The sequence below is a fragment of the Camelus ferus genome, chromosome 16 (assembly GCF_009834535.1).
Source record: "Camelus ferus isolate YT-003-E chromosome 16, BCGSAC_Cfer_1.0, whole genome shotgun sequence".
NCBI lineage: Eukaryota > Metazoa > Chordata > Mammalia > Artiodactyla > Camelidae > Camelus > Camelus ferus.
This window is the reverse complement of record NC_045711.1, coordinates 17,626,644-17,650,795: the sequence shown is the minus strand read 5'-3', so window position 1 is coordinate 17,650,795 and position 24,152 is coordinate 17,626,644. Positions and strand designations below refer to the sequence as shown.

General features: G+C 46.4%; 1 protein-coding gene across 18 annotated transcripts in view; it reads right to left on the bottom strand.

Moving 5' to 3' along the window:
• The window catches only part of NCOR1 (nuclear receptor corepressor 1), a 134,373-nt gene that overhangs the window by 46,128 nt on the left and 64,093 nt on the right, over window positions 1-24,152 (bottom strand). For 12 of the 18 annotated variants that reach the window (XM_032498876.1, XM_032498877.1, XM_032498883.1 and 9 more), the window contains 10 exons: window positions 23,424-23,596; window positions 22,407-22,497; window positions 20,441-20,619; window positions 19,927-19,981; window positions 19,184-19,285; window positions 12,615-12,742; window positions 10,244-10,461; window positions 8,865-8,927; window positions 6,923-7,062; window positions 3,714-3,840 (listed from right to left, as the gene is read on the bottom strand). In XM_032498876.1, the coding sequence (XP_032354767.1) occupies window positions 3,714-3,840; window positions 6,923-7,062; window positions 8,865-8,927; window positions 10,244-10,461; window positions 12,615-12,742; window positions 19,184-19,285; window positions 19,927-19,981; window positions 20,441-20,619; window positions 22,407-22,497; window positions 23,424-23,596 (1,276 nt within the window). Of the gene's footprint in view, window positions 1-3,713; window positions 3,841-6,922; window positions 7,063-8,864; window positions 8,928-10,243; window positions 10,462-12,614; window positions 12,743-19,183; window positions 19,286-19,926; window positions 19,982-20,440; window positions 20,620-22,406; window positions 22,498-22,919; window positions 22,925-23,423; window positions 23,597-24,152 lie in introns of those variants that run through there. The other 6 variants (XM_032498878.1, XM_032498881.1, XM_032498890.1 and 3 more) reach the window with 2 other exon arrangements.

The window sequence follows — 24,152 nt, the reverse complement described above, 5'->3', positions numbered from 1 at the left end:
AAATATGTAGTGAACATCCACCGCGCGGGGCGCTGTTTGAGGTCCTGGCGGCAACTGCACTCTACCGGAGCTGACATTCTAGTGTGGAAGAGACAACAAACAGCAACCCTGCGACACATCAGGTGGTGGTTAAGTGCAGTGAAGAGAAGCAACACTGGGGACCACGGGGCAAGGGCGCATCAGAGAGCTAACGTGACGTTTCAGGAAGCTCAAAGACAACGAGGAGCAGCACAGGCACGTGGGGGAAGCACCCCCCCAGGTGAGAGATCAGCACGAGGAAAAGGCCCTCCGGGGGGTCGCCCTGCTTGGGAACAGCAAAGAGGACAGTGTGTCAAACGAGAAGCAATCACCTCGCACCTGCCAGAATGGCCATCGCCAAGAAGACAAGGCGCAGCCAGGTCTGGAGAGGGTGTGGAGAAGAGGGGGCACAGCAACTAGCTTCGATTTAAAACCTACTTTGCTGCTTAACAAAATAAAAAAAAAAAAAGCAGAGATCCCGAGAACAGACTGGTGGCTGTCGGAGGCAGGTGAGGGTGGGCAAAGCGGACGAAGGCAGTCAAAAGGCACACACACTGGGTCATAAAGTAAGCCAGCCCTGGGGCTGACGCACAGCACAGTGACTAGTTGGTAACGCTGTGCTGTAGACTTGAAAGCGGCTAAGAGAGGAGACACTAAGAATGCTCGTTACAAACCAGACTCGTGGCAATCAATTCACAGCACACGCACACACCGAATGGCGACGCTGTCCCCGAGACTGACAACCGGTAAACGCTAATTCTCATCTCAGTTTACAGTGACAGGAGTGGGGTGCGCAAACGGGGAAGCGGTGGGCGGAGAGGGGGGGGTCAGCTCACGCAGGGGGGCCTCCGGCTTTCATTCCGAATGAGACGAGGAAGTGCCACAGGGTTTGGAGCAGAGAAGAAACCTGATCTGATTTACATTTTATTAGATCACTCTGGCTGTTCCGTGAGGGGGAAAAAATAGAACAAACAGCAGGAAGCGGACCAACCAGAGGCCACTGCGACGGAGACAGGGGCTCGGAAGAGGGCGGCAGGAGGGAGGCGTGCTGAGAGTCTGAACGGAGCACCTAAAGAAGCACTGAGCAGCTGAGCACCTCTGCTGACGGAGCACGCACCGGTGCCGGGACGAGAAGGGCATCAGAATCTGAACACCCAGGCAAAGACTGGAGGGAGAGGAGGGTGTGGCTTCCAGGGTAAGCTTAACGCTTAGGTCTCCAAAAGGAAGTGTTACACAGGCAGTCAGATATATGAGCCTGGGTTCATATCAGAGTCCAAGTCTCAAAAATCAAGACAAAGTCAAAGGACAAAAGCTCAGAACAGTACCTCACATGCAGTAAGGTCTTAACACAGGGCAGCAATTACTCTTATTAAAGATTTCACCAAAGCGTGGACAGGCTAACAAAAAACTTGACTTCATCCTCATTTCTATTCACACGAGTATGGAAAGCCTCAAATCCAAGGACAAATTAACAAGTTATGTATCTTCCAAACACGGAGGACCTGTTAGTGACTATGCAGCAGGTGGAACCATCCGACATGAGCACTTTTCCAGTTACCTTCTTCCTCCAAGCAACCCAACAGTACAAGTGTTTCCAGGGCTCAGTGCCCCACCGAGCACCAGACAGATGTGTCTTCTTCCTCCCTGCCCCCAAACACCTTAGGGAATGCAGGGCAAGAGCAAACCTAGGTTTGGTAAAGTTCCGGTCGCTCTAACTTGACTCACCTAATCGTGAAGGGCATGCACACAACCAGACGCGTGTTTCAGGAGCACGGGCGCAGGTGCCGTGCCCGCTCCCCCTGCACAACACTCTACCTCCAGCGTCTCCTTAGGCTGCGCGGTGAGCACGCACCAAGTCAAAGGGAACGGAGCCCCCACGACTCCAGCGGCAGGCGCACTCCCCACTCCAGATGTCACACCACTGCCACGTGTGCGGGTGGGCAGGAGGCCAGGCCACCCTCCGTGAGACCCCATGGATACGTTATTTTAGTGCCTCACTTAACCATAATAACCTTATTTGACAATTTGAAAAAAACTTCACATTAAGACAAAGTAACAGGAAGAAAACAGAAGGAAAAAAGTTACTTTTTGGTGCTCAGTTTTTGAGACTCTTTTGGCCCGTGAACATACTGGCTTTTTTTGTCCTGAAATAAACATATTTGTGATAATTAGGCTTGAGCCTTGGTATGGACTGAATTGCATCCCCCCAAAAATTACGTTAAAGCTCTAACCCTCAATGTGACTGCACTGGAGACACTGCCCTGAAGGAGGCGATGAAGGGTAAATGAGGCCGTAAGAGGGGCCCTCACCCAACAAGACCGGCGTCCTCACACGAAGAGGAAGAGACAGCAGGAGCGCACGCGTACGGAAGGCAGGCCCCAGGCCGCAGGGCCCGAGGCGGCCACCTGCGCGCAGGAAGACAGGCTCGCCAGAGACAACGCCGGCAGCTCCCCGCTCGGGGGCTGCCCCTCCAGAACCAGGAGAAAATACATTTCTCCTGTTGACGGCCCCGGATCTGTAAAAGTCCGCTATGGCAGCCCAGGGAGACCAGCACGGGCTTTCTGCACGTGGGTAACCCGAGGAGTGCAGGCGGCCTGCCACACACCTCGGATTCCGGATTCCGACACAGACTCCACTGAGCCAGCTCCTCCCGGCACCGCCCCATGGCGGGTCTACGCCGGGTCCGCTGCCTTCTTGGAACACTGGCCTCATTCTTCACAACATTCCACAGAATCAAGTTTACTTATTGTTCCAAGCCAAAACCCATTTCAAGACAAATTTTAAATTTAAAACTCAACAACTTGTGGAAAAAATAAAACAAAAGCTAGCATTTCTGAAACTCCCAGAAGGCGCAGAACTGCCTAAGCTGAGGCTGCAAGAGCCTGCCGAGGAGGGCGCCAGCAGCTCTGCCCGCGCGGAGGGCTCGCGCCGGTCACTTGCAGAAGAAACAACACACAGAGCCAACAAACGGAGAAAATGTCTGCATGCACAAAACATGAACATATTTAAGACAGTAAGTTTATATGTTAACAGCTGTGAAATCACTGTGAAAATCCCTACTTCAGAAGTGGGAAATTTACAAAAGAAATCTACAGAAACTTTACTAGTAACATAAAATAAAATAAATCAAGAACCTTTCTAAACTAGCAAAAACTCAAGAAAACATCTACTTCTTCAGGAAGCTGTCATTAATTTGTTTAAGTCACAGAGAGGATTTTACATCTTTTCTTAAGTTCCCTGGGTTGACTTTTTTTTCTACCAGGGCTCCTCGGGTTATTAATACATTCTATGTGAAAAATCAATGACATGTTAAGTCTCTGTAAAAACTGAAGTAAATCAAACTCAATGCAATAAAATAAAGAGGGAAATGGAACTGATCATACTGACTGAACACACACACGTGGCTCCAGTTCAGACACACAGGCCTCGCAGCGGCGTCAGCACTGAGGCCTGCGGCAGGCCTGCCGCTTTCAAGACCCTCTGGTCATAGCACCTGGACCACCTCAAGTGCTACATAAGTAAATGTGCGTTGACTGAATGAATAAACACACTGTGTTCACATTTAAAGTCTTTGCCTTAAAAACCCTGATATGCTATTTCCGTACTGAAGCAATTCCTGAATAGTCAAGTGACGAAGCAAAACATCATACATTTGGGCTCGTAGAAGCTACGACCAAATCGAAGGTCTGAGATACCTTCACTGTCCTCTGGATTCTCCTCTTCATTGGAGGCTTCAATATCTTCGTCCTCCTGAGCAGAAACAGTGGAAGCTACACTCTCACACTGAGACACGTCTCGCTCTTCACGAGGCTTCCGTGAGGCCTAAAGGAGTAAAACAAATTATTCCGGACTTAAGTAACGAGAAAGGAAGGAAGGAAGGCAGAGTACGGGCACACACAGGCTGGAGAGCAGAGGGAGGGCTGCGCGGCAGACAAGTGCTCGGGCTGGAGGGCCGTCACCCCCAGGGAGCTGCCAAGGGACCGTCGGCACAGATGAGGGGGTCGCTTCGTCCATCTGGCATTCTGGGAGCTACTCTTTGCTCTGCGCAAGTACCCGCCATCACAAAGCTCCTGCTCTTCTCTCCCCTCCAAATAATAGTGATAAAAAGCTGACAGAAAAATCCCAGTGATTTTTTTCTAATAAGGATAACACATTTATTTTCTAATAAAAATAACTTGTGTTGGAATGTGGAAGAAACAGAAAACCGTTAAGAAGAACAATAACCCCTCATGATTCCACCAGCTAGCAACTCTAAGCACCCTGGTGCCTCTCCTTCAATCTCTCCTCTGCGCACGCGTGTGTGCCCAAAACCCAGGATGCCCTATGCAGTCATGTAGCACACCTTTTTTTAAACTAATATAATCATGAACTGAACATATCCTGACACTACAAATTCCTCAAGTTATTTTTATTAATGGTCCATAGAAACACTCTGTACCAATCTGTATTTAAAATGCTCCTATTTTAATGCACTTAGGTGATTTTCGACTTCTGGACTGTCAGCAACGCTGCGGCAGCCCTCCTGCGCTAGCGTTAAGAGTTGTGCAACTTCACAGCAACAACTCATCACGGGCGTGACTGACTTTCTTTTACTGTGAGTGAGGACACGTTCCTTTTAAATTTTTTTTAAACAGGATTTTCTCTTCTGCAAGTTATGTTTTACATAAAACTGCTCATTCTTCTACTGAAGAGTACATGTTTATATGTAACATATATAATATACAAGCCACTGGCCATTTAATGTATTTATAATCCCGTGTCACTAAATGTAGCACCTAAGGTCTAGGTCCGTGAAGACCCAGGCCCGGCCCTGGCAGCGGTCTGTCCTGCACCTCTTCTAGACCCCACGTCTCACCAGACTTAGGCTGTCAGCCTCTCCCACGGGGATTTGTCACAGAGACCCTTTAACATCCCATCTATTAAAAATTACCAATATGCTCACGCTTTGTATTTTTTCTTATTCTTATTCTTACTGCAGATGTGAATACTTAGGATCCAACCTAAAGCACTGAGTCAAGAAGAAACCCTTTTCCGACGTAGAGTCGCAGAGCTCGGCAGGGTTCTGAAGGCTAAACAGTCCTTGCGTTCTGAACAGGGACGCGATGGAAGAACCCTCTGGCCACACTTTTTAAGAAGCTTTCAGAAGATTCCGTGAGTGCTACGTTTTCAAGCACTGGCTAACAGCTGCCACATGGGTTTCCCCAGTGCCCAGCCCATGCCCCTCTGCCAATTCACCCATTCCGTTCAGCCCTTTCCCCGCTGACGACAGAAGAGACAGACACCTACCACAACTCTGCAACACTCCTCTCTTCACAGGCACTGACCTCCTACCTCGCCAAGCACTTTCTTCATTAGACGATAGTGTTCGTCTTCAATGTAATAATTCAAATACACAGAAGGCAACACCTGTATGTCTTCCACTGAGTTCTAATAGACATTGGACATTTTGCCATGTTTCCTTGAGATCTTTTTAAAAATGATAAACACTCTACTCAAAGGTTAGTTGTGATGTGAAATCTGAAACCACATCAATACACGTTTGCACTCTATTAAAATCCATCCCGCTGTCATGTCCTCTGGTTTATTAAAAACACTATGGATCGTTTATCCAGACACGACGTCCACTGGGACAACACGAGTCGGTCACTTGGAAAACACTGAGCCCCACAGCTTTTTAAAATGTGAATACGTTTCATTACATGTTAAAGTATCACATTAGTTATTATTGCCACTAGTCTTACTAGAAACATCTGCGAACACCGTGAAGATGTTAAGCTCAGTGAGGGACACACATTTTGCAAAATTCTAATTTTTGCCTGAAAGCCTGGAATGTAAAAGTGGCGACAAATTTGCCGCTAGGCTGTTCTCCTTGAAGACACGCTCACTCATTTTTAAGAAAATGTCAGCCAAACATTCAGGTCTGAAAACCGCAGTTTGTCTGTCATCCTTTCAGTTAAAAACGGCATTCCAGAAAAAGGGAGGCTAGTTCAGCCTGGAACCCGGACAGCTGCAGAAGCGCTTCTCCTGGAGAGCTGCACGCTCCCGGGCACAGCAGGGGCTCCCGCACAGACAGCTGCTCAAGGGCCAAGATTTGCTAGTCCGTTTGTGCTGCTTCATCAAGGACATTCTTAAGTCAAACTGCCATTTAAAAAAGCCCCCAAACTGCAAATGCTCGAAACTTGAAGAATACTCTGAGCACCATGACCAGTGGTGCCCTCCAGACTGGGCAAAGGCACCAGCATGTCACTCACAGCTGCTGTGACATCATGGATGCAAGTGTCACGACACTGGGAAAAAGACAACTTCTTAATACTTTCATGAAAATAGTTCTGAAGTCATGGAACCCTCAAAGAGCTCTGTGGACTCTGAGAACACTGGAACTTCCTGGTTAAGAAATTTTCCATACTCTAATACTTGCTGGTTTTTAATATTTACCCCACGGAATCTTTCTGAGAAAATGTTTAATATGCCGAATCAACTCATTAAATAAACAGGTCAACAAATGGTCAACAGAACTCCAACTAAAGTTTTCAATTCAAACTCCAAAAGGCTTATACTGTTCAAATCTAGTCTACAGTAATTCAAAAGTACTGAACTGTCATTACTACTAAACCACTCCTTGGGCAGCAAATAAACTGGGGGGAGGATACAGCTCAGGGGCAGAGCACATGCTCCGCAGGCACAAGGTCCTGGGTTCAATCTCCAGCACCTCCATAAAAAGCAAACAAACAAACAAGCCAAATAGTCAATTTGTGCCAAGAAACAGCATATCCTTTACAGGCAGATGCAATTAATAAAAATACAACATAAAAAAATGTAACTCAAAACCAATCTCTGAAGCTAAAAAAACCCTGTTTAAGTAAAAAGCAGTACATAAAAGACCCCCCACCTCTGACATACTCACTTTCTGTTTATGCTGCTGCAAGAGGTTGTCAAGGTTATGTCGCCTTTTATAGTTGAAATAGAAGTTTTTGCACTGGGCTTCACTTTTAGTCCCCACCATTTTGGCAATTGCTGCCCAGTTACGACCATGTTCTACTAGACCTGTATTTCAAGACCAGACCAAACATTAGTTGAACACTCATTTGATAAAGCAAGCGAGAAAGATAACAGAATCAATCGCCACATTCAGGATCACTGACACTAAGAGTGCATCTTCAATTACTTATCGATACACTTCAATACTTACTGAAAGGTAAACGGACATGAGACTCATGAGCAGCTCTACTTTCCTACCCAAAGGGAACGTGTGCTCATTAATGGAGGGCTTACCCTTGTCATCCATCTCCCGAGGGTGGGACCAGCGGCAGACACACAGTAACGGCTCAAACCCTGTGAACCGAGGGCCTAGGTACTGCTAAATCTTTGGAACCAGTATATCAATACAAAGTTAATAAGGTAATCAAATATAAGTGATTAACACAAACTAAAGATATACTCAGGGCTCCATTTATAATCAGCATGTCTTCAGTCCATTCAGTCAAGGAATGCCCTCAAAAAAACTAACCAGTTCAAAAAAATAGTAATTGTTGCAATACAAAGCATCACAGAAACCTATGCAATCTGACATTCCTTTCATCAAATAATACATTTATGCACACGTGTATGTGCAAGGAGCATGGGAACATAAATGCATATACACAGAGACATGCTTCAGATGTAGGCGTATCCAAGCAGGAATTTCCAGTACAACTTTAATAACTAACGGGAAAACATCGGTTTTTCAAGGTGAATAGAAGCACCTTCCTTAATAATGGTAACTGGAGGATCACTTCCAGATCCTGCCTGATGTATGAGTAAGAATGAAGCATGGAGACTGAGCAGTCCCAGGGAGGGGCAGCTACCTGAACGAGAGCCCTAGACAGACCTGGCGTCTGCTTACTTCACCACGACACTGTGATGAACGGGTGAGAACAACACATGTGACCACGACCACCACAGACTTGCTAATCGCGGCAAATAAACCTCAAATAAAAGTATTTTGAAGACAGAACACTTCAAACTGCTATATTTTTGACAAAGTTGGTTCATACGATTCTCAAATGTATCACTAATAGAAATACGCTATTGCTAAATAGAAAATAAACCTGAAGTGTGTCACTAAAAGATCAAGCTATTTGCAATAACTTCTCTCTAGAACTACAAGGTAAATCCTCAACCCCTAAAAGAGTTGGTTAATCTTCCCAAGGTTATTCTACTTTAAAAATAAATTATTTTTAGTTATAAAACAATTACTTATCCTATTAGGAATTTTAGTTCAACTTCAATTTGTGTGACATTCATAAGCAACAGCAGGAAACTCTAATGCTGCAGAGTAAGGTGAAGTGTCAGCCGTGGGCGTGTCAGAGGCGGGATGGAATCAAACCTTGCTCTGTCTGGTTACAAAGGTCACACTCTCTCCTCCAGACCGCAGAGCAATCCCACAGCGGTTTATAGTCAAATGCCTTACCAAAATCAAACTGAGAAAGTATCTATCATTCTATTAAAATGCAACTTCAATAATAAAGACTTTTTATATCAATGTCTTCCAAAACAACTTTAATAGCATTGAATCACAATTGTTCTGGAAAACCAAAAACGGCTTGCTTGCTGTCTAATAAAACACACAAAATAAAATGAAAGAGAATCTTAAATTCCTCAGAAGTGGGCCTCTTAAGCAAGGCCCGCTGGGGGACCTTACAGGGCGTCACACCACCAAAAAGCAGTAAGTACACTCCTGAGTTCTATTTACCATTGTGGAAGGGCTTCTCTTTTTTTCCAACTAAAAAGCCATTAGTTCTGCCTCGTTCATTACTAATTACCCTAAAGAAAAACAGCCCTGAGGAACCCGAACTACTATCATTTACCTTTCTTAGCAACTTCCATCTCCTCTTCTGTCCACCGAGAGGTTTCTACAGGTTCCGCAGAGACTGAAACAGAGAGCGCTCAGTGAGGCAGGGGAAAACCGAGGTAAGCCTTCATTATCAATCACAATGCACCAACCACGCAAGCTGTAAGCTGTTCGTGTGACATGAAGCTTGTTTAAAGCTTTAGGGGAAGGAAACTGTGGAAACAGGAGCGTCTCAGCCCCTCCCTCGCCAAACTAGAGGGGGACCCCACACCCCACACCCCTCAGCACTCTCTCTCTCTGTGTTGTTTAACGCTGCATCCAGTAAAAAGAGGGATCACAAACTGAACACTTTCTCTTCACTACAGAAAGAAAATTGAGGTTGTCAGTCCTGAAACGAGCCCCTGCTGTCTTCCCCTCACAAGTAACAGCACGACCACCCACCAGGCAGACGCTCAGGCTGACTTTCACATCCTCCCTCCCATCCACCCATCCAAGACAGCCCTGCTCGCCGGGCCTCGGCGCACAACGCCACCGTTCGGCAGGCCTGCTGCCTCCGGCCCCACTCTGACCTCACCTGCGCGTGGGTGCCAGGGCTGTCCTTCTGAAAGGGCAGTCTAGTGACAGATCCTCTATTTAAGCACCTCTGTGAGCTCGCTGCTGTCAGCAAAGCAGGGTGTAACTCAAACAAGGCCCTCCGCAAGCTGCCCCCACCTGCCTGTCCAATCATCTCTCCCATCCATCCTTGCTGCTCCCAGAACCTGCGTCTTCTCCTGTGCTTCACGTTATGATAAACTGGGACCACTGGTGATCCTCATCACTAACATGGTCTCTCTACAAACTACCAAGACGACCCTTAGTGAGAGAGAAAAATGCCTGGACTTTCAGACGCTGTATTCCCTTGTCTAAGAATTTATTCCTGTGAAAAATAACTTAAAAGAAGGAAAATGCTATGTGAATAAAGTTTTTTCATTATAGTGCTATCTGTATTAGTTTAAAAGGGGGAGGGGACAACCAACTCACTCAGCAACAAGGAATGGCTCAAGAAATCATGCCTTAGAAGAAACAATGGTGACATTTCACAGCCACCAAAAAGTGAACAAGAAGTCGCTGAGAAGCTAGGAAATACCCATGTGCCAAGCTGGAGCAGAAGGGAGCCAAGCGGCACGCACACTAGGGTTACAGCCCAGTCCGAGAGAACCGGCTATGCGAGGGCAGCAGGCCTGGGCTGACGCTCTTTCTCGAAGGATCTGACATCAAAGTCCAACACATTCAAGGCCAGGGTTTCAGAACAGTATTTCCAGGCTGTCAGTGCCAGGGATCCCTGCCGCCTCACCCCAGCGCTGAGGTGGAACCCCACACAAAGCCACGGCCCACTCGCTCGTCTCGTGCACTCACTGGGCTCTGGTGGCGGTGGCAGAGGCGGCGGGGGCTCCTCGGTGGCCGCGGCGGCTGCAGCGCTGGCAGCGGCAGCCTCGTTGGTCATGGACCTGGTGACCCGGCCCTTGCGGCGGCCCTGACTGTTGGCCGTCTTCCGCCCCCGGGGCATGGCCTGCTCCCTCTCCTCAGTCTCTTCTGCTGCACCATCGGTCTTGTCCTTCTCCTTGGGGTTTTCCCTAGGAAAAACAGCGAATGGAACTTCTGTGATTCAGAAGTGCACATACATCAAAGATTACAGCTTTGAAAACTCTTCAATACAAACTGAATAAAACCACCCAATCTCTCAGGCACTTGGACTTCCCATTAGTACAAACTGAACCCTCCCAAAACAGGCTCCTCCTCACCCCTGCTTCCTGCCCCTCATCTGATGCTAACGGCACCACGCTGCTCATAACCACTCCCTTCACAGACCTGACAGCACCTCCAGCTCTTCCCCTCCTTCTTTACTTCCTGTGTGGACCAGTGCCACATTCTGCTCACTGCACCTCACCACTCCGCCTCTGCTCCCCACTAACCCCGTGCTTGTGCAGGACCTTTGTCCCCCATCCACCATCCCAGCACAGCTGCCCGACTCACACCTCTGCTCCATCCGTTCTGTGCTGCTAACAGATCTGTATTATAGCAGAAAGCCTGGCAATAAACCACTTCACCCATTCCAGTCTTACCTCCCCTCACCAACAGGGCCACAGGGACTCCTGAGTGGAGTATACACTTGGGTGTTCATTCAGGCTTTACACAGACGAACCCCCGCCCACCTTCCACTTCTCTTCTTCAGGCACCCACGTTCCAGTCCAATGAAACCATCACCCGCGATTTCTCAAAGAGGCCTATCCGCCCACACTGCTCCCTCTGCTATGCCCACATGAGCCTCCAGCTCCCGCGTGACGTCCTCCACGCTGCCCAGGCGGCACAGGTGAACCTCGGCCTCCCCGCAATCTCCTCACGTGCTTTACTGGTTCCAGTCATTTCTTCCAGGCTCTTTTCTTTTGCTTAAAGAGTACCCGTATCTGGCCTAATTTCCTTACTAGACCATAAGCTACCCAGGAACAGCGTGCATCTTATGCATTTCTGCATCCTCCATAAGCCCCAGCTCGTGTCAGTGATAAATGAGTGTTTGTTAAATAAATTAGAGATTTTAAGAAAATAGTAAAATAAAGAGATGACGGTTCCATATGACCAGAACCCACTGACCATGTGGGAGGATAAAGGTTTAACCTGACTTAAAAAAAAAAAAAATTAATAGCGATCATCTTCCTAAAGCAGAAAATTAGAATGGCATGAGTATCCAACTCTCTTAAAAACCACGTCAAGTGATTTAGGCTCTGACACAGACCTTCATGATCTCCGAGAGGATTACGGAAATAACACAATAAATATTAAAAAGAAGAAAACCACTAACACGAGCAACAGCCTGTACTGCTCTCAGACACGTGCTACGTAAAAGCAGCGACACCACAGGAGACCGACCTGCTGTGTGACTCCGCTCATGTGAAACTCTAGAAAAGGCAAAGCAGATCAGCCGTCACCAGGGGCTGGGACCGGGCGGAGGGAAGCCAGCGCGAGGGAGCACAGGGGGACGTCCCGGGGTGATGGAAACGCCCTAAGTCACGACTGTGACGGTCACACCAGTGCACACACTTGTCAAAATGCGTCCGCATGTACACTTACAGCTGCTGAAATTTATTCTATGCAAACGATGCCTCAATGAAGCTGATCCTGGAAGGAAAAACTAACACACCAGCTGCTGAGGGACCCCCAGCCCCAGCAGAGTACATACACAAAGGCACCAGCAGTAGCTGACTCTGAGAGGCAGGGTCACAGGTTAATTTTCTTTGTATTTTGCCCTCTTTTCCTGACTTTCTAAACTGAGTAAGAATTACTTTTATAGCCAGGAAAACAGTAACCACCACCACAAACAAACCAGAAAGTCAACTTTATATGGAAAATGAAGTCAATGAAGCTGGACTGTAAGGCATTATATAAATTAAAACCATTTATCAGCATTTTTACACTAATGTATACTACTTGAGATTCAAAAACAAGATCCCGAGGTATCTTCTGAATCAAAGATTAAATCATACTCAGTGTATCTCCACGACAGTGCCTACTACTGCAGCCAGCCCTCCTGAAAAGCAGTAGCTCATGTCTGGCAGTCAGTCCATTAAGTCAAAAGTTCTACGTCCTGGAATATTCCATTCCATTACATCAGGTAACTATCAGACGGTCACAACACACACCCCATTGATTCTTTTATCTAAAATGTTATACCTCCAATAAGGTTTAATCTCATTACTTAAAAATAACTACAACATTTAATTATTTAACTCACTTAGAGTCCTCCTTTTCATCTTTTTCTTCTTCATCTTTCTTCTCCTCTTCTTTTTTTTCTGTTTTTTCTGCTTTATCTTCTTCTTTTTCTTCTACTTTTTCTTCTTGTGAGGGTCGGGCAATTTGCTGCTAGAATGAACCATCATTTGTAAAACTGAAAGGTTAAAGGAATCCTCCTCAAATTGTAATGATGAATAATAAATATCTACACAAAAATTTAATATCCAACTAACATATTAATCATCTGCAATGTAATCAGGGATTATGTATTAAAAATCAGTCTAACAATCTTTAATATTGTCTATATGTATTGCATAAAAGGCCACACACGTACACTCACAGTGCCTGGACCCACCATGGGAGTGAAATGTTAAGACTGCACTTAGAAATCTAAGGATGGTACTGTCTTTTCGTAATTCCCACATCTAATCTGTCACTCAAGCATTTCAATTCTAGCTTGAAATCTGATAAACTCTAATTTATCAAACCATCCCCTACTAGTGTTAGACACTTACTATGTTCGCAATTTTTCCCTCAATGTGGGTAATACCACAAGAAACATCTGCATGCTTTTACTCCTTTAGGGGAACATTCATTTAATGGAATAATAGATGGCTGTGGTCATTATCAAGACCAAAGCAATTTGGAAAAATACTAAGAATAACATAAAGCAAAAAGTAAAACACTCAAGTATGTCTAAGCTGTTAACAACTGTGTAACTGTCAATATGTGTACAGACAGACCAGAAGACACTGAAATTGTGGACTCCTTATCTTTGAGTCTCATTTGAAAAAACTATGACTCTAAAAGATAAAAGTGAAATTAAGTTTGTGTTGAGAATTACCATTTTTGTTTAATTAAGAAATCAAGACCGTCTGACCGAACAGGACTGAAACGCACTCATCAGGACACGCACGGCCGGCCGGCCCGTGTGCACCTCCTCCCAACCCCCAACAAAGCAAAACTTCCTGATTCTTCATAGCATCTCAAAGTCTTTCACTCACTTACCCAGACTAAAATCTAGCTGCTTCTGCAAAGTAACAGAGGCCTTCCTGGCCTCCCCAAGAGGCCCCACCTTCCACCGCCTGCTGGCCCCGGTGCAAGGAAGAGGAATCCGCACCCTCCCTGCTCCCTACGCCGCTTCTGAACACTGATGAGCTGCAGCGTTTTACAAGTACTTCCTTCCACAACTCTCACAAACCTCCCTGCGATGCCTTTCTGCCCCCCTGGCGCATGGACTGACTTTTGGAAGACTCCCGGGAGCACAAGGACAACTTGATCACGAGGCTCATTACGCCCATCGGCGCCTTTTCTACCTACACTGGTCCACGCCCACTACGCCCCACAGGGCACCACCTCCATCAGTGGGTGTGGCCTCACCGCCAAGATCCACAGTCTCCCACCCACCACCACTCACATCCCACTCACCCTTCATTTCCACTGTGGCCAAGCCTGCTTTTTGTCTTCGCAACCTCTGATCCCTTTATTCTAGGAGATTCTCAGAGTCTGTAAAGAACTACAGCCACCACTTCAGTCCACCCTTTGCTAAATTGTTTCAATACCAGGATCCACTCACCCGCCTCACCTGACCCTCCCAGCGTCTCGCCCTGGCTACCGGCCAGCTTCTTTCTCTCATCAGCACGTTACCGCCAGAGAAAACTAAGAAATCAGGAAGGCTTCCAACTAGCACTCTCCAACCATGCTCCGCTTCACACGTAGCAATGTTTTCTTCATCTCTGACTGCCCAGCACACAGCACAGTGGTCACCAGACCTGTTTCGCCCCCACCATCTGTCACTGAGCCAACAAGGTGGACGACCAATGACACACTCTGCCCTCTGCCTAGCAAGCGGGCTTAACCAGAGAACAGTTCATAGCCCCCAGGAAATGGCGGCGAGGTGTCAATTCAGCCAGAGATGAGGAGTCCCTTAGACTTGGGCAGTACGTATAATTCTATCCCCCAACACCTCTCTGCTTCTAATGCCAATCAAGGTTTGGAAGAACGTAAGCCACCCTCACATTCCCGGCTGCTTGAAGCCAGCCAAGCAGACCGTCCTCCCCCTTCCGTGGGGCTGGGACTGAGAGGCAGCTGGAGCAGTGGCTTCACCAGTCCAAGGGGAGGGAGAGGGCAGGGCCCCCTCTGAAACACAGCTCCCAGCTCTGCAGAGAGAGGAAATAACCTGGAGAAAGTGGAGAAGCAGTTGGACGGGGCCTAGAGAAGGGAGTGACGCCTCTAGACAGAGCCCTTCGCTCAGCCAGGCACCACCTGCAGCAGTGAGTGGAAGGGGGTGCAAGGGAGCGGGGGCCAGGGAGCACCCACCGGGGCAGGCGCACACCAGGACCCACAGTGATGCCTGCCGCTGACACTGAGCAGAGGAAGGAACAGCCTCTGGGTTTAACAAGCAGTGGTGGGAACTGCTGCTGTTTCAGGCACACCTCTGAGGAAAAGTGCTGATCCCCGTGGTCCGGGGTCCCTGTGGTCCAGGACAGGGGCTACAGCCCATGTCCCTCAGCCCTGTCAGCAGGCTGGCTAGGGCAGAAGCCCGTGGTTTCAAAAGGAAACTCTTTAAGGGCCCCCTAAGAGACACAGGCGCTCCCAATAGCTTCCTATCCAGGTCTCTCCCTCCTTAAGCCCAACACTTAATAGTCAATAAAGAAAGTTTCATTCTGTTAGGGAGGCTCTTCTAATAAGAAACATTTCTGTTAAACAATAAGCTATTCACTATGAACGCCAGGGCATATTATAAAGCAAAATGAAAATTCCAACTAAAAAAGTGCAAGTTACACGCATTTCATGACGGTAAACGGAGAATGAGATCAGTTGCGGCAGGGCCCTCTAGAGCAAGAGCAAACAGCAGTCTATGCTGCGATGTACTGCCACTGTGTCCCACTGGGCACCTAACATTCACACATTCTGCTTCTATTCGCTAAAGTGCTCAAGTCTTCGGAAAGCGGATAAACGAATTTCCACTCAGCAGACAATGAAGTTGCCAAGAAATGGAAAGATTAAATTTAAGAACAAGTAGCTGGTTAACCACGCACGCGAGACAGAAAGGATGAAGGGCTACTTCAGCCACCGAGTGCTTTTGTTAACGGCACTTCAGGCAGTAAACAGAAAACATCTTATGCCAATCTTATCAAAACATATTAATAACTAATGCCTTTAAACCACCTGAATTTGAGACTACTTTCCCCAAGAGTGAAAGCTGTCAATCACCAAAAACCCCTCCTGGTGGAAGGCGGGAGGCAGCGGCCATACCCCACCCCCCGGCTGTGCGCGCACACACTCGTGCGCACTCACGCTGCCGTGGCCCGCGGCATGTCGCTGCTCCCGCTCGCGCAGGGTGGAGGCCAAGGCCCACCACATGAAGGGGCACGTCCAGGCTGCCACAGACACACACGGCCTCTGGGCGTCTACAGCTTTCCCCAGCTGTGCAACCTCTCTAAATCATCCTTTCTAACCCGTGTAGAGCCAACGGTTTAGTCAGAGAGTTGTCCAACTTCAACAACTGCTCCATTTACGTAAGCTTGTGCATTCTGGACCCCGCTGGGGACTAAAAACATGCCAGCATACTTAACAGGTAAGACGTTGGCAGCATGGAGGAGTATAAATTCTCGGGGAAAGTAATCAAGTATCTGGAAATGAAGACTGCGGTTTCTAACAATGACTTGCTTTAGTGCAGGTCACTAGCAGGGACCACAGTCATTTTATCTGCATAGGGACAGACTTATCAGATGGGAGTTTATGCTGGAAAGTAAGACAGAATTCTTGTAACAAAAATGTTATACATAGAATCAAATTACCACTTGGCATGTTATTTCTATTTCTGGATGCCAAATACTAACACTGAAGAGTGGCTTTTGACCCTCAACCTCTGATACGCATTCGCTGCTTCAACTAAAACTGATGAAGAACCCCACTCAGCCCCGTCACAGGAGGCCAATAATGCCAACGGTAAACATGGTTTGGGCAGCAGCTAACAGAATTTTGAGAGAAGAGTTAAAGCTTTTGCCAACAATCATCTTGGAAGACAGCTGTAACAGAAGTATGATTATCTCTCATTTCCCTATGATCCTAAAAGTAAAGCTCAGTTTCTGAGTAAATGATATGCAAGGTTCCCTAAGGCAAGAGCAGGTGAAAAATCCAACCTCACAGATGTGGAATCTCTCAGCCAACAGCACACTACGTATTCACCTGCTAAATAAAAATTCCTTCCTACAGGAGAGAGGCTGGGAGTGGGGCAGGGGGGTGGGGGGAGACGCAATCAAACACAAACGTAAGGACAGAGCACAACCTCGGCGGAGCGCAGGCCTACAGCCGGGGGTAAATCTGCTCCCCTGGCGCCGGGGTTGGGGGGGGGGAGGGTCCCTGCTGACTCAGACCTGACTGGATAATGGAGCGGCAAAGCAGGTTCAGGTCAGTGGGTTTCCGTATCCGCCAGGGTAAAACGCTGACTGAAGAATTCTTAACTTGTAAATATGCTTTTTTTTAAAAAAGTCTTTCTAAATTTTTTTCTATACAGCCAATTCTCTATTTCCAACCAAATCTTCCTCCTGCACCAGAGACTCCTGTATCGAACTGCCTACTTTACACCCCCGCGTGGACGGGTGCAACAGGCACTTAAGTTCAGCAAGGGCCGATCTCCCCCCAGACCAGCTCCTCTCTTCCCTCAGCCACACCCATCACAGCAACTCCACAAGCCGAGACTTGGCTTGTCTCTGCTAACTGTCAGCAAAACCTGCTGGCCTCACCTCCAAACACATGCCCAGACACTGACCAGTTCTCCCCAGCCCACCACAGTCTAGTCCAAGCCCCTGAAATCATGAAACGAACCCCCACTGGCCTCCCTGAGCCTTCCCTCACCTCCCTTACAGTCTAGTGTCAATGGAGCAGCTGGAAGGAGCCTGTCCCAGCTGGGAACTGGTGCTACTCTTCTGCTCCCAGGCCTCATGGCTGCTGCGCTCACCCAGCATGGGCTCCGGTCACTCAGTGCCACAGGAGAGCGCCCAGAAACGACCACCACCTGACTCCTGAAGAACTGTCCCTCTGTCTCGACACAAGCAATGAAGAAACAGAGGTAAGATTCTTTTGGTCTGGAATGGTAGTTTAAGTCCACCCTTTAACTCCCTCCTCTCCCAAACTCCCAGTAAAACCACCAGAGAAATTTAAAAGTCAAGGAAAAATCAAGGTAATCCCTTAAAAGCTAATGTGAACAGGACTAGCCGGCTGGAACGGCTGCCCAGGGCAGAACCGAGCCCACCTGGGGGCAAGCATCCTAAGGCTTAGGTCAGCGTGAGGGCGCACAAGGACGACCTAAGTTCTGCAGGAGAGAAGGGGCGGGCACACAGGACAGGACGTGAGAAGAAAGCACCACGGTGGGGGGTGGGGGGGGCTCCACAGGACAGGTGCCCACAGAGGGGGTGAGACAGTGCCCTGGCAAGGACAGGAGAGAAAACCAAAGTTTCACCATAACAGAGACACTCGCTGTCCCACAGAACTTCCTGCTCGAACTTTCTCCTCCATCATCACAAGCAACACACTGCTAACCGGCAAAGGGGAAGCATGATAAATATCAAACTGTCTCCTGATGTTCGTTATCTGGGACTGAAAACATTGATGGCGATACACACAATTTCTAAAAATAAACATTATAAATACTAGTTTGTAATAAGGAAGAAAGCCATTGTTAAAAATCAGTAGCTGAAACTTGTTTAAACCATCTCTGGCTGCAGGCCCCGGACTCCAGGGCCCCCGAGGGCACAGAGCAGCCCGGCCCTGCAGGGGGAGGCGCGCCCTCCCCGCGGGTCCCCATGTCCCCGGCACTGCTCCTGCTCCCCGCGCGCTCCCCTCCTCAGCCTCCCTGTCCTTCTGTGGGGGGCAGCCCTGATGGAGGAGGGACCCCTCCGGCCCTACACTCCCGAGCCCCTCGCTCCCTTAGTCCCCAAGAGTGGCCGCCAGGCGGCTGGCCAGCCATGGGGGGGGGGGGGGCAGAGCAGTCTTTAAAGTACTGATACTGAACTGCACGCACGTGTGGAAACATATACTACACTGTATTGAAAACCATCTTTTTAGGTCAGTGCTTTGTAACACTTAAACTACCTAAACCCCAGAAGAGAAGTTAATCTGAAATAAAACCAGGTGCCAGGTATCTGGCTGAACAACCCCTGCTGCCAGCATCAGGCGGTACTTCTCTCCTTGCCCCACCTGCCTCTCCTCAGACGAAACACCGGGTGAAGACGGTGTAGCACATAAGGTGTCATGTTCCCATATTTAATTACATTACTAGTGTTAACTCTGACATATGCAATTTCAATAGCATGGACATATCAAACTTTCCTTATCAGTTTTACTATGCTAGAAACTTAAAATAATTCAAAATAGAAAATATAACACATTAAATATGTATTTACTTCAAAATAATGAAAAACATGGTCATAACATCCTAATGAACTTAACAGAAACGTCAATCCCTCAAGTGCAATTATGACATGCAAGTCTCCTGTGATAACATTTTTCATGCTCCTATTTCCATCAGTCCTGAAGTAGCTTCCACGTAACAATGAAACACACCTGGTTTCTTCCTCGGCGTTTTCCATAGTTTCTTCTTACTAGGGCTTTATAATTCTCATTTTTCTTGGTTAAGTAGTAATACAAAACACAATCAGGAACACTCTACAAAAAAAATTCTTTTTGAGGATCCAACAAAATAAAATTTTTTAAAAATCAAGTATCGCTTTCGAGGAAAATCTCCAGTATCCTGGAAGTATAACTTGAAGAAAAACACACAAAGCATAACTAGGCTCCAAAAATATATATACTGTATCTACTATTTTAATGGACAGTTACAGCTGTCTTCATACAAATTATGGAAAAGATACCAGGAACTATTAGAACATACAAGCACTTTATTAGCCAGTATCTAAATTATCTTTCTTCTTGCACATATGTAAACATTCAAAATGTCTCTTTAAATATTTTGCTCAAAAACACTACGTCCAATCTACTGTGGAAAAAATTCAAGGAAAATCAGGACTCTGAAATTTTAATTAGAAATTTAATGAGGTTCAAAAAGCACTGTAATCTCTGTGTTTTTATGGAAATATAGTATCAGGTCATTTTTTGTTAACCATGAAAATGTGTCTGCTTAGAATCTGTCATCGTCTAATTGTAAACATCACTGAACTATGCATGTGAGATTCTTTTCTGTATCAAGCCCTCTGCAAAAATCAGTTCTATCTAATTACTTCTGCGCATCAGAACACAAAAGTTCCAAAGCAGCAACCATCACAAACTTGTCAACATTCATTTCTTACCTTCCTTTCCAAGTAAGATGCAATTAGTCCAAAGTTTTTTGGATGCTGGATAAACCTGAGTAAAAGAAAAACAACACACAAACATTTAGCCGCTTAAAAAGAGGGGGAAACACACTTGGGAACAGAAATGTTATGCAGACTACTTCCTAGTGACTCCTAAACGCCCTCAGTGCCCTTTCAGAGGGCAGGCTTCTGGGAACTGTCTGCCTGAAACAGCTGGACTGGTCTGTGGCAGGGCACAGAAACGCTCCCCGGGTGACTCAGATGCCACCCAAGTTTGGATGCCACTCTTAAAATAACTCCGTAAGCCCACTCCTACCTGTTACCTATGTCCCCACCTATAAACGTATGGGAAGATCAGATCGAATCCATCCCCTCTGCTTTCCACAGGGTCCATTCAAACGCCAAACAGGGCCAAGTTTTGGCGGAAACAATTCAACTTACAAGTAAATGCTAATACCTTTTACTAACTTTCGTAAGCTTTTATTAGAGAATAACTTAAAATTCAAATTACTTGTCCTTAAAGATCTCCTTCTCGTGGTCAGTCCAAACATTCATGAATTGCCTGTCTTTGTAAACCTTCATAGGATCTTCCATCAGCCCATTCATGTTGATGAACTTGACCCGTCTTTGTTCTGCATCAAACATCATAGGGGGGATCACAGAGAGCTGTCGCATTTGTTTCTCATTATTCTGCAAAAAAAAAAAAAAAAAAAAAAAAGAAGGAAATGCAATTTACACAGAATAAAATGTAAAGAAATCCACACAAAAACACCAGGTATGTAGTTTAACGACAAGAGCAGTGGTAGCATAGAGGGGAGGGTATAGCTCAATTGGTAAAGTGCGTGCTTAGCATGCCTGAGATCCTGGGTTCAATCCCCAGAAAATTCTCTAAGAATAAATAAATCTAATTACCTCCCTACACCAAACAAACAAACAAACAAGAGCAGTGGTACCATAACACCTAACATACAGCAATTACACACATATCTAGTAAATACTCATTGGAACAGCAGAGGCAGAGTGCACACTTCTTTTTTTATAATCCACTACTACAATTTGAGAAGAGGTCTTTCCTTAAGTGAAGCTGATACTTCAGTTAATAGATTCTAGACCTAAAGGACACGTAATGTCAGTCACTGAAGTGACAACCGTGAAGCATTCACTAACGCTTACTCATTTGAGCAAGTCTCAACGTCATTTTAGAGAACAACAAACGGAAAACTAAGCAGACACCCAAACTTTAAGGTCACTGATTTTAAATTAAACTTACCGAAGCATTAAACGCCTCCTGCTAATCTTACGCAATCCTTCCATTGAAAATTCAAGACTATTATTCTTAGAATTTCAACAAAAACTTTTATTTTTATAATTTTTCCCCAAAGTTTAATTCAGTAAGCTTATAAGCACAAACTTCCATGAGAAAACTTTTACCAAAATTGTAAGTACTGACCCCAGTACAAGGCGAGGTTCTTCCCTGAAACTTCCCTCACAGAAGTGGACACTGTCAAAGTCAAGTCCTTACAAAGGCTCTAATTTCACAGGGGACACTCAACCGGTCTGAACACCAAAGTGTGGTTTGGGGCAGACCCATCAGCTTGAAATCACCTCCACTGTCACCAGTTTTGGGTGCTTACAGATAACCCCTAGAGAATCGGTCCAAAAATGGCCAAGAAATTTGGCACAGACTTAGTCATCACTGCGAAGGCTATCGCCACAAATTTTGAAACATACAGCAATAAGTAGTGTCTTTGACTATTAAATAAGCATGGCTTTCAGAATTTAGAGATGAGGTTTTAAAAAAGCCGTATTATAAAATCAAAACTAGCAAAACTCAACAGATAGTAGGTGGCTTTTGGACCGACCTTCAGAGCTAGTGTGAACACAGCCTGGAAGACTCCATGCTAGGACCTGACATCTGCTCCTACGCAGCGCTGATTCACTGGCATCCTACCACTCCTCTCCCCCAGGCTCTCCCCCAGCTCAGCTGGCCAGAGACCCCCTCCGGACACTCCCCAGAACCTCAGGTTCACAACGTGCCAACACCTACAAGACACACACTCCTTTGCTATTTTAGGAAACAGCACCACCAGCTCAGTCCTCAGACCCCGAAACTAGGCAGCCACTGTCCACGTCCTTCTCGCCCCCACCCTTGTCCGTCCATTCTCCCTGCTGTCGGCCCCCTCCCGGCCACCTCTACCACAGCTGCCCTGACTCAGGTCCTTGCTTTTACCCTAACAGCCTCCTTACCTCTTTCCAGGCCTCCCTGCCGCCAAGGTCATCTTTGTAAAATGCCAACAAGATGACACGGCTGCCTTGTTTAAAACCTTTAATGACTAGTCACAAACTCTGGGACAATCCAAACTCCATTAACGTTCCCTCATTTATATACAAATAAACTCTTAGTTCATGCAGTGTGAGGCTAAAATGTCTCAATAATCAATGAATTAACTTGAATTATAATCGATGAACTGTCTTACCTCCTGTTCAGAGAGCCCATCAATGATCTCAGAAATCTCATGTTCACTCCTAGCGATGGTGGCTGAAAGGCCAGCTCCCCTCTGCCCAACTCTAAATGTGAGGGGGAGATCACAGATATATTTAAGGGCCTTTTACAAAGAAGACATACCAGTCACATTACTTTCACATTGATTCCTTTTCAGGACGGGACTTTTTCTACCCAACTGGAAGCCAGAGAAGAAACCTCAAGTGCTAGTGAGTAACCCCCTTTGAGCCATGTTCTGGCCATCTACCTGCACAATTAGTAACAACTCAAATGCTGAGATTAAGATTCGAGGGTTCCATGTTCAAGTGCAAATGGCAGAACTATTATTCATGGGAGACTTTCGGTAGACCACAGTTACAGGTGTCATTTCCATTTCAAATAGCAGTCTTCTGTCTGCCTTCCAGAGAACAGAAAAGCAGACTTAGAGAGACACACAGAACATGTTCAAAGGGAGGGAGAAAGACACAGTCACCCTCCCTCACAAAACCTCCACTGTCCCTAGAGGGGACTGACTGCACCGCTCATTTACATGAGGCAGTGAAGAGGGAGGCGCGGGCTCCGCCACTGCACACACGTGGTTCTCTGAAAGCAAGAACCAGTCAGAAACTATGCACCCACATCAAAGCACTTCTGAATTAACAAGCAGTTTAATACTTCTGATTATGCTGGGAGGTTAACGAGGAACTGTGAAATACCCAAGTCTATTCTTATTAACCGTCATTTCCCAATGAATGGGCATTTTCAAGAACTGAAGAATTAATTTGAAAATACTCACTTAAATTTGGATTAAACAGCATGACCAAATATAAAAAGTTAAAACTAAACTCACCAAGACATGAACTTTGCTAGCGGATAATTAAGTTTTATGTTCACAATAAAAGTTCCTCATGAACTGTCTTAATAATTAGATTCCAGAAACGGTAAACGCTGAGAAAGACTGGAAGCAGGACTGAAAGGGACACGGCGAGGCGCGCGGCACCGCCCCGCTTACCGCTGAAACCGCTCCTGCTGCTCCCGCTGCTTGCGGATCTCCGGGAACTGCTTCTCGTAGTACTCCCGTGTCTTGCTCTCTCTGGCTTTCCTCCGCGGGTTATTTTCCATTCTGTCCACTTTCTTCTCCCACGCCTCCATGAGCTGATCGTAACGCTGGCAGATTTTTTGTTCCTATTAAATACCCGTAGCAAATTAATAATTACACTAAACTCCGTGATTCTGACAAACCTAATTTTAAAGTCAATGTTACTTCTTAAGGCTAAGTCAGAAGTACACTCGGGCTATAACTGTGAACAAAAAGCTGTCCTTGATCTGAAAAAGGAGAGAGAAAGGGAACATTTTCTATGCAAGATCAACACAGAACCTATGTCGGCTGCATTTTTAAGTTAACTTTAAGACTATACAAATTACAAACTGCACGATGAGCCGCTGCTGGCAGGTGGCCAGCTACGGTTACTACTTTCCTGATGACAAACTACACCTTCGTTATAACAAAGACGGAAAATTAGAAAGAGAAACATGTAAACAGTTCCTAATCCCAAAGGCAACGATATTAACATTTTGTTGTTACCTTTCCCGTCTGTCAGAGGAAACACGCACACTTAACCCGCTCCTCCACTGCTGGGAGTTTGGGTTACTTGCTTTTTCTTATTATAAATAATGTTATATAATGAACACTTTTGACAGTCCAGAAAAGGCAGGAATTGGTTGTACTTTATGATAAAAA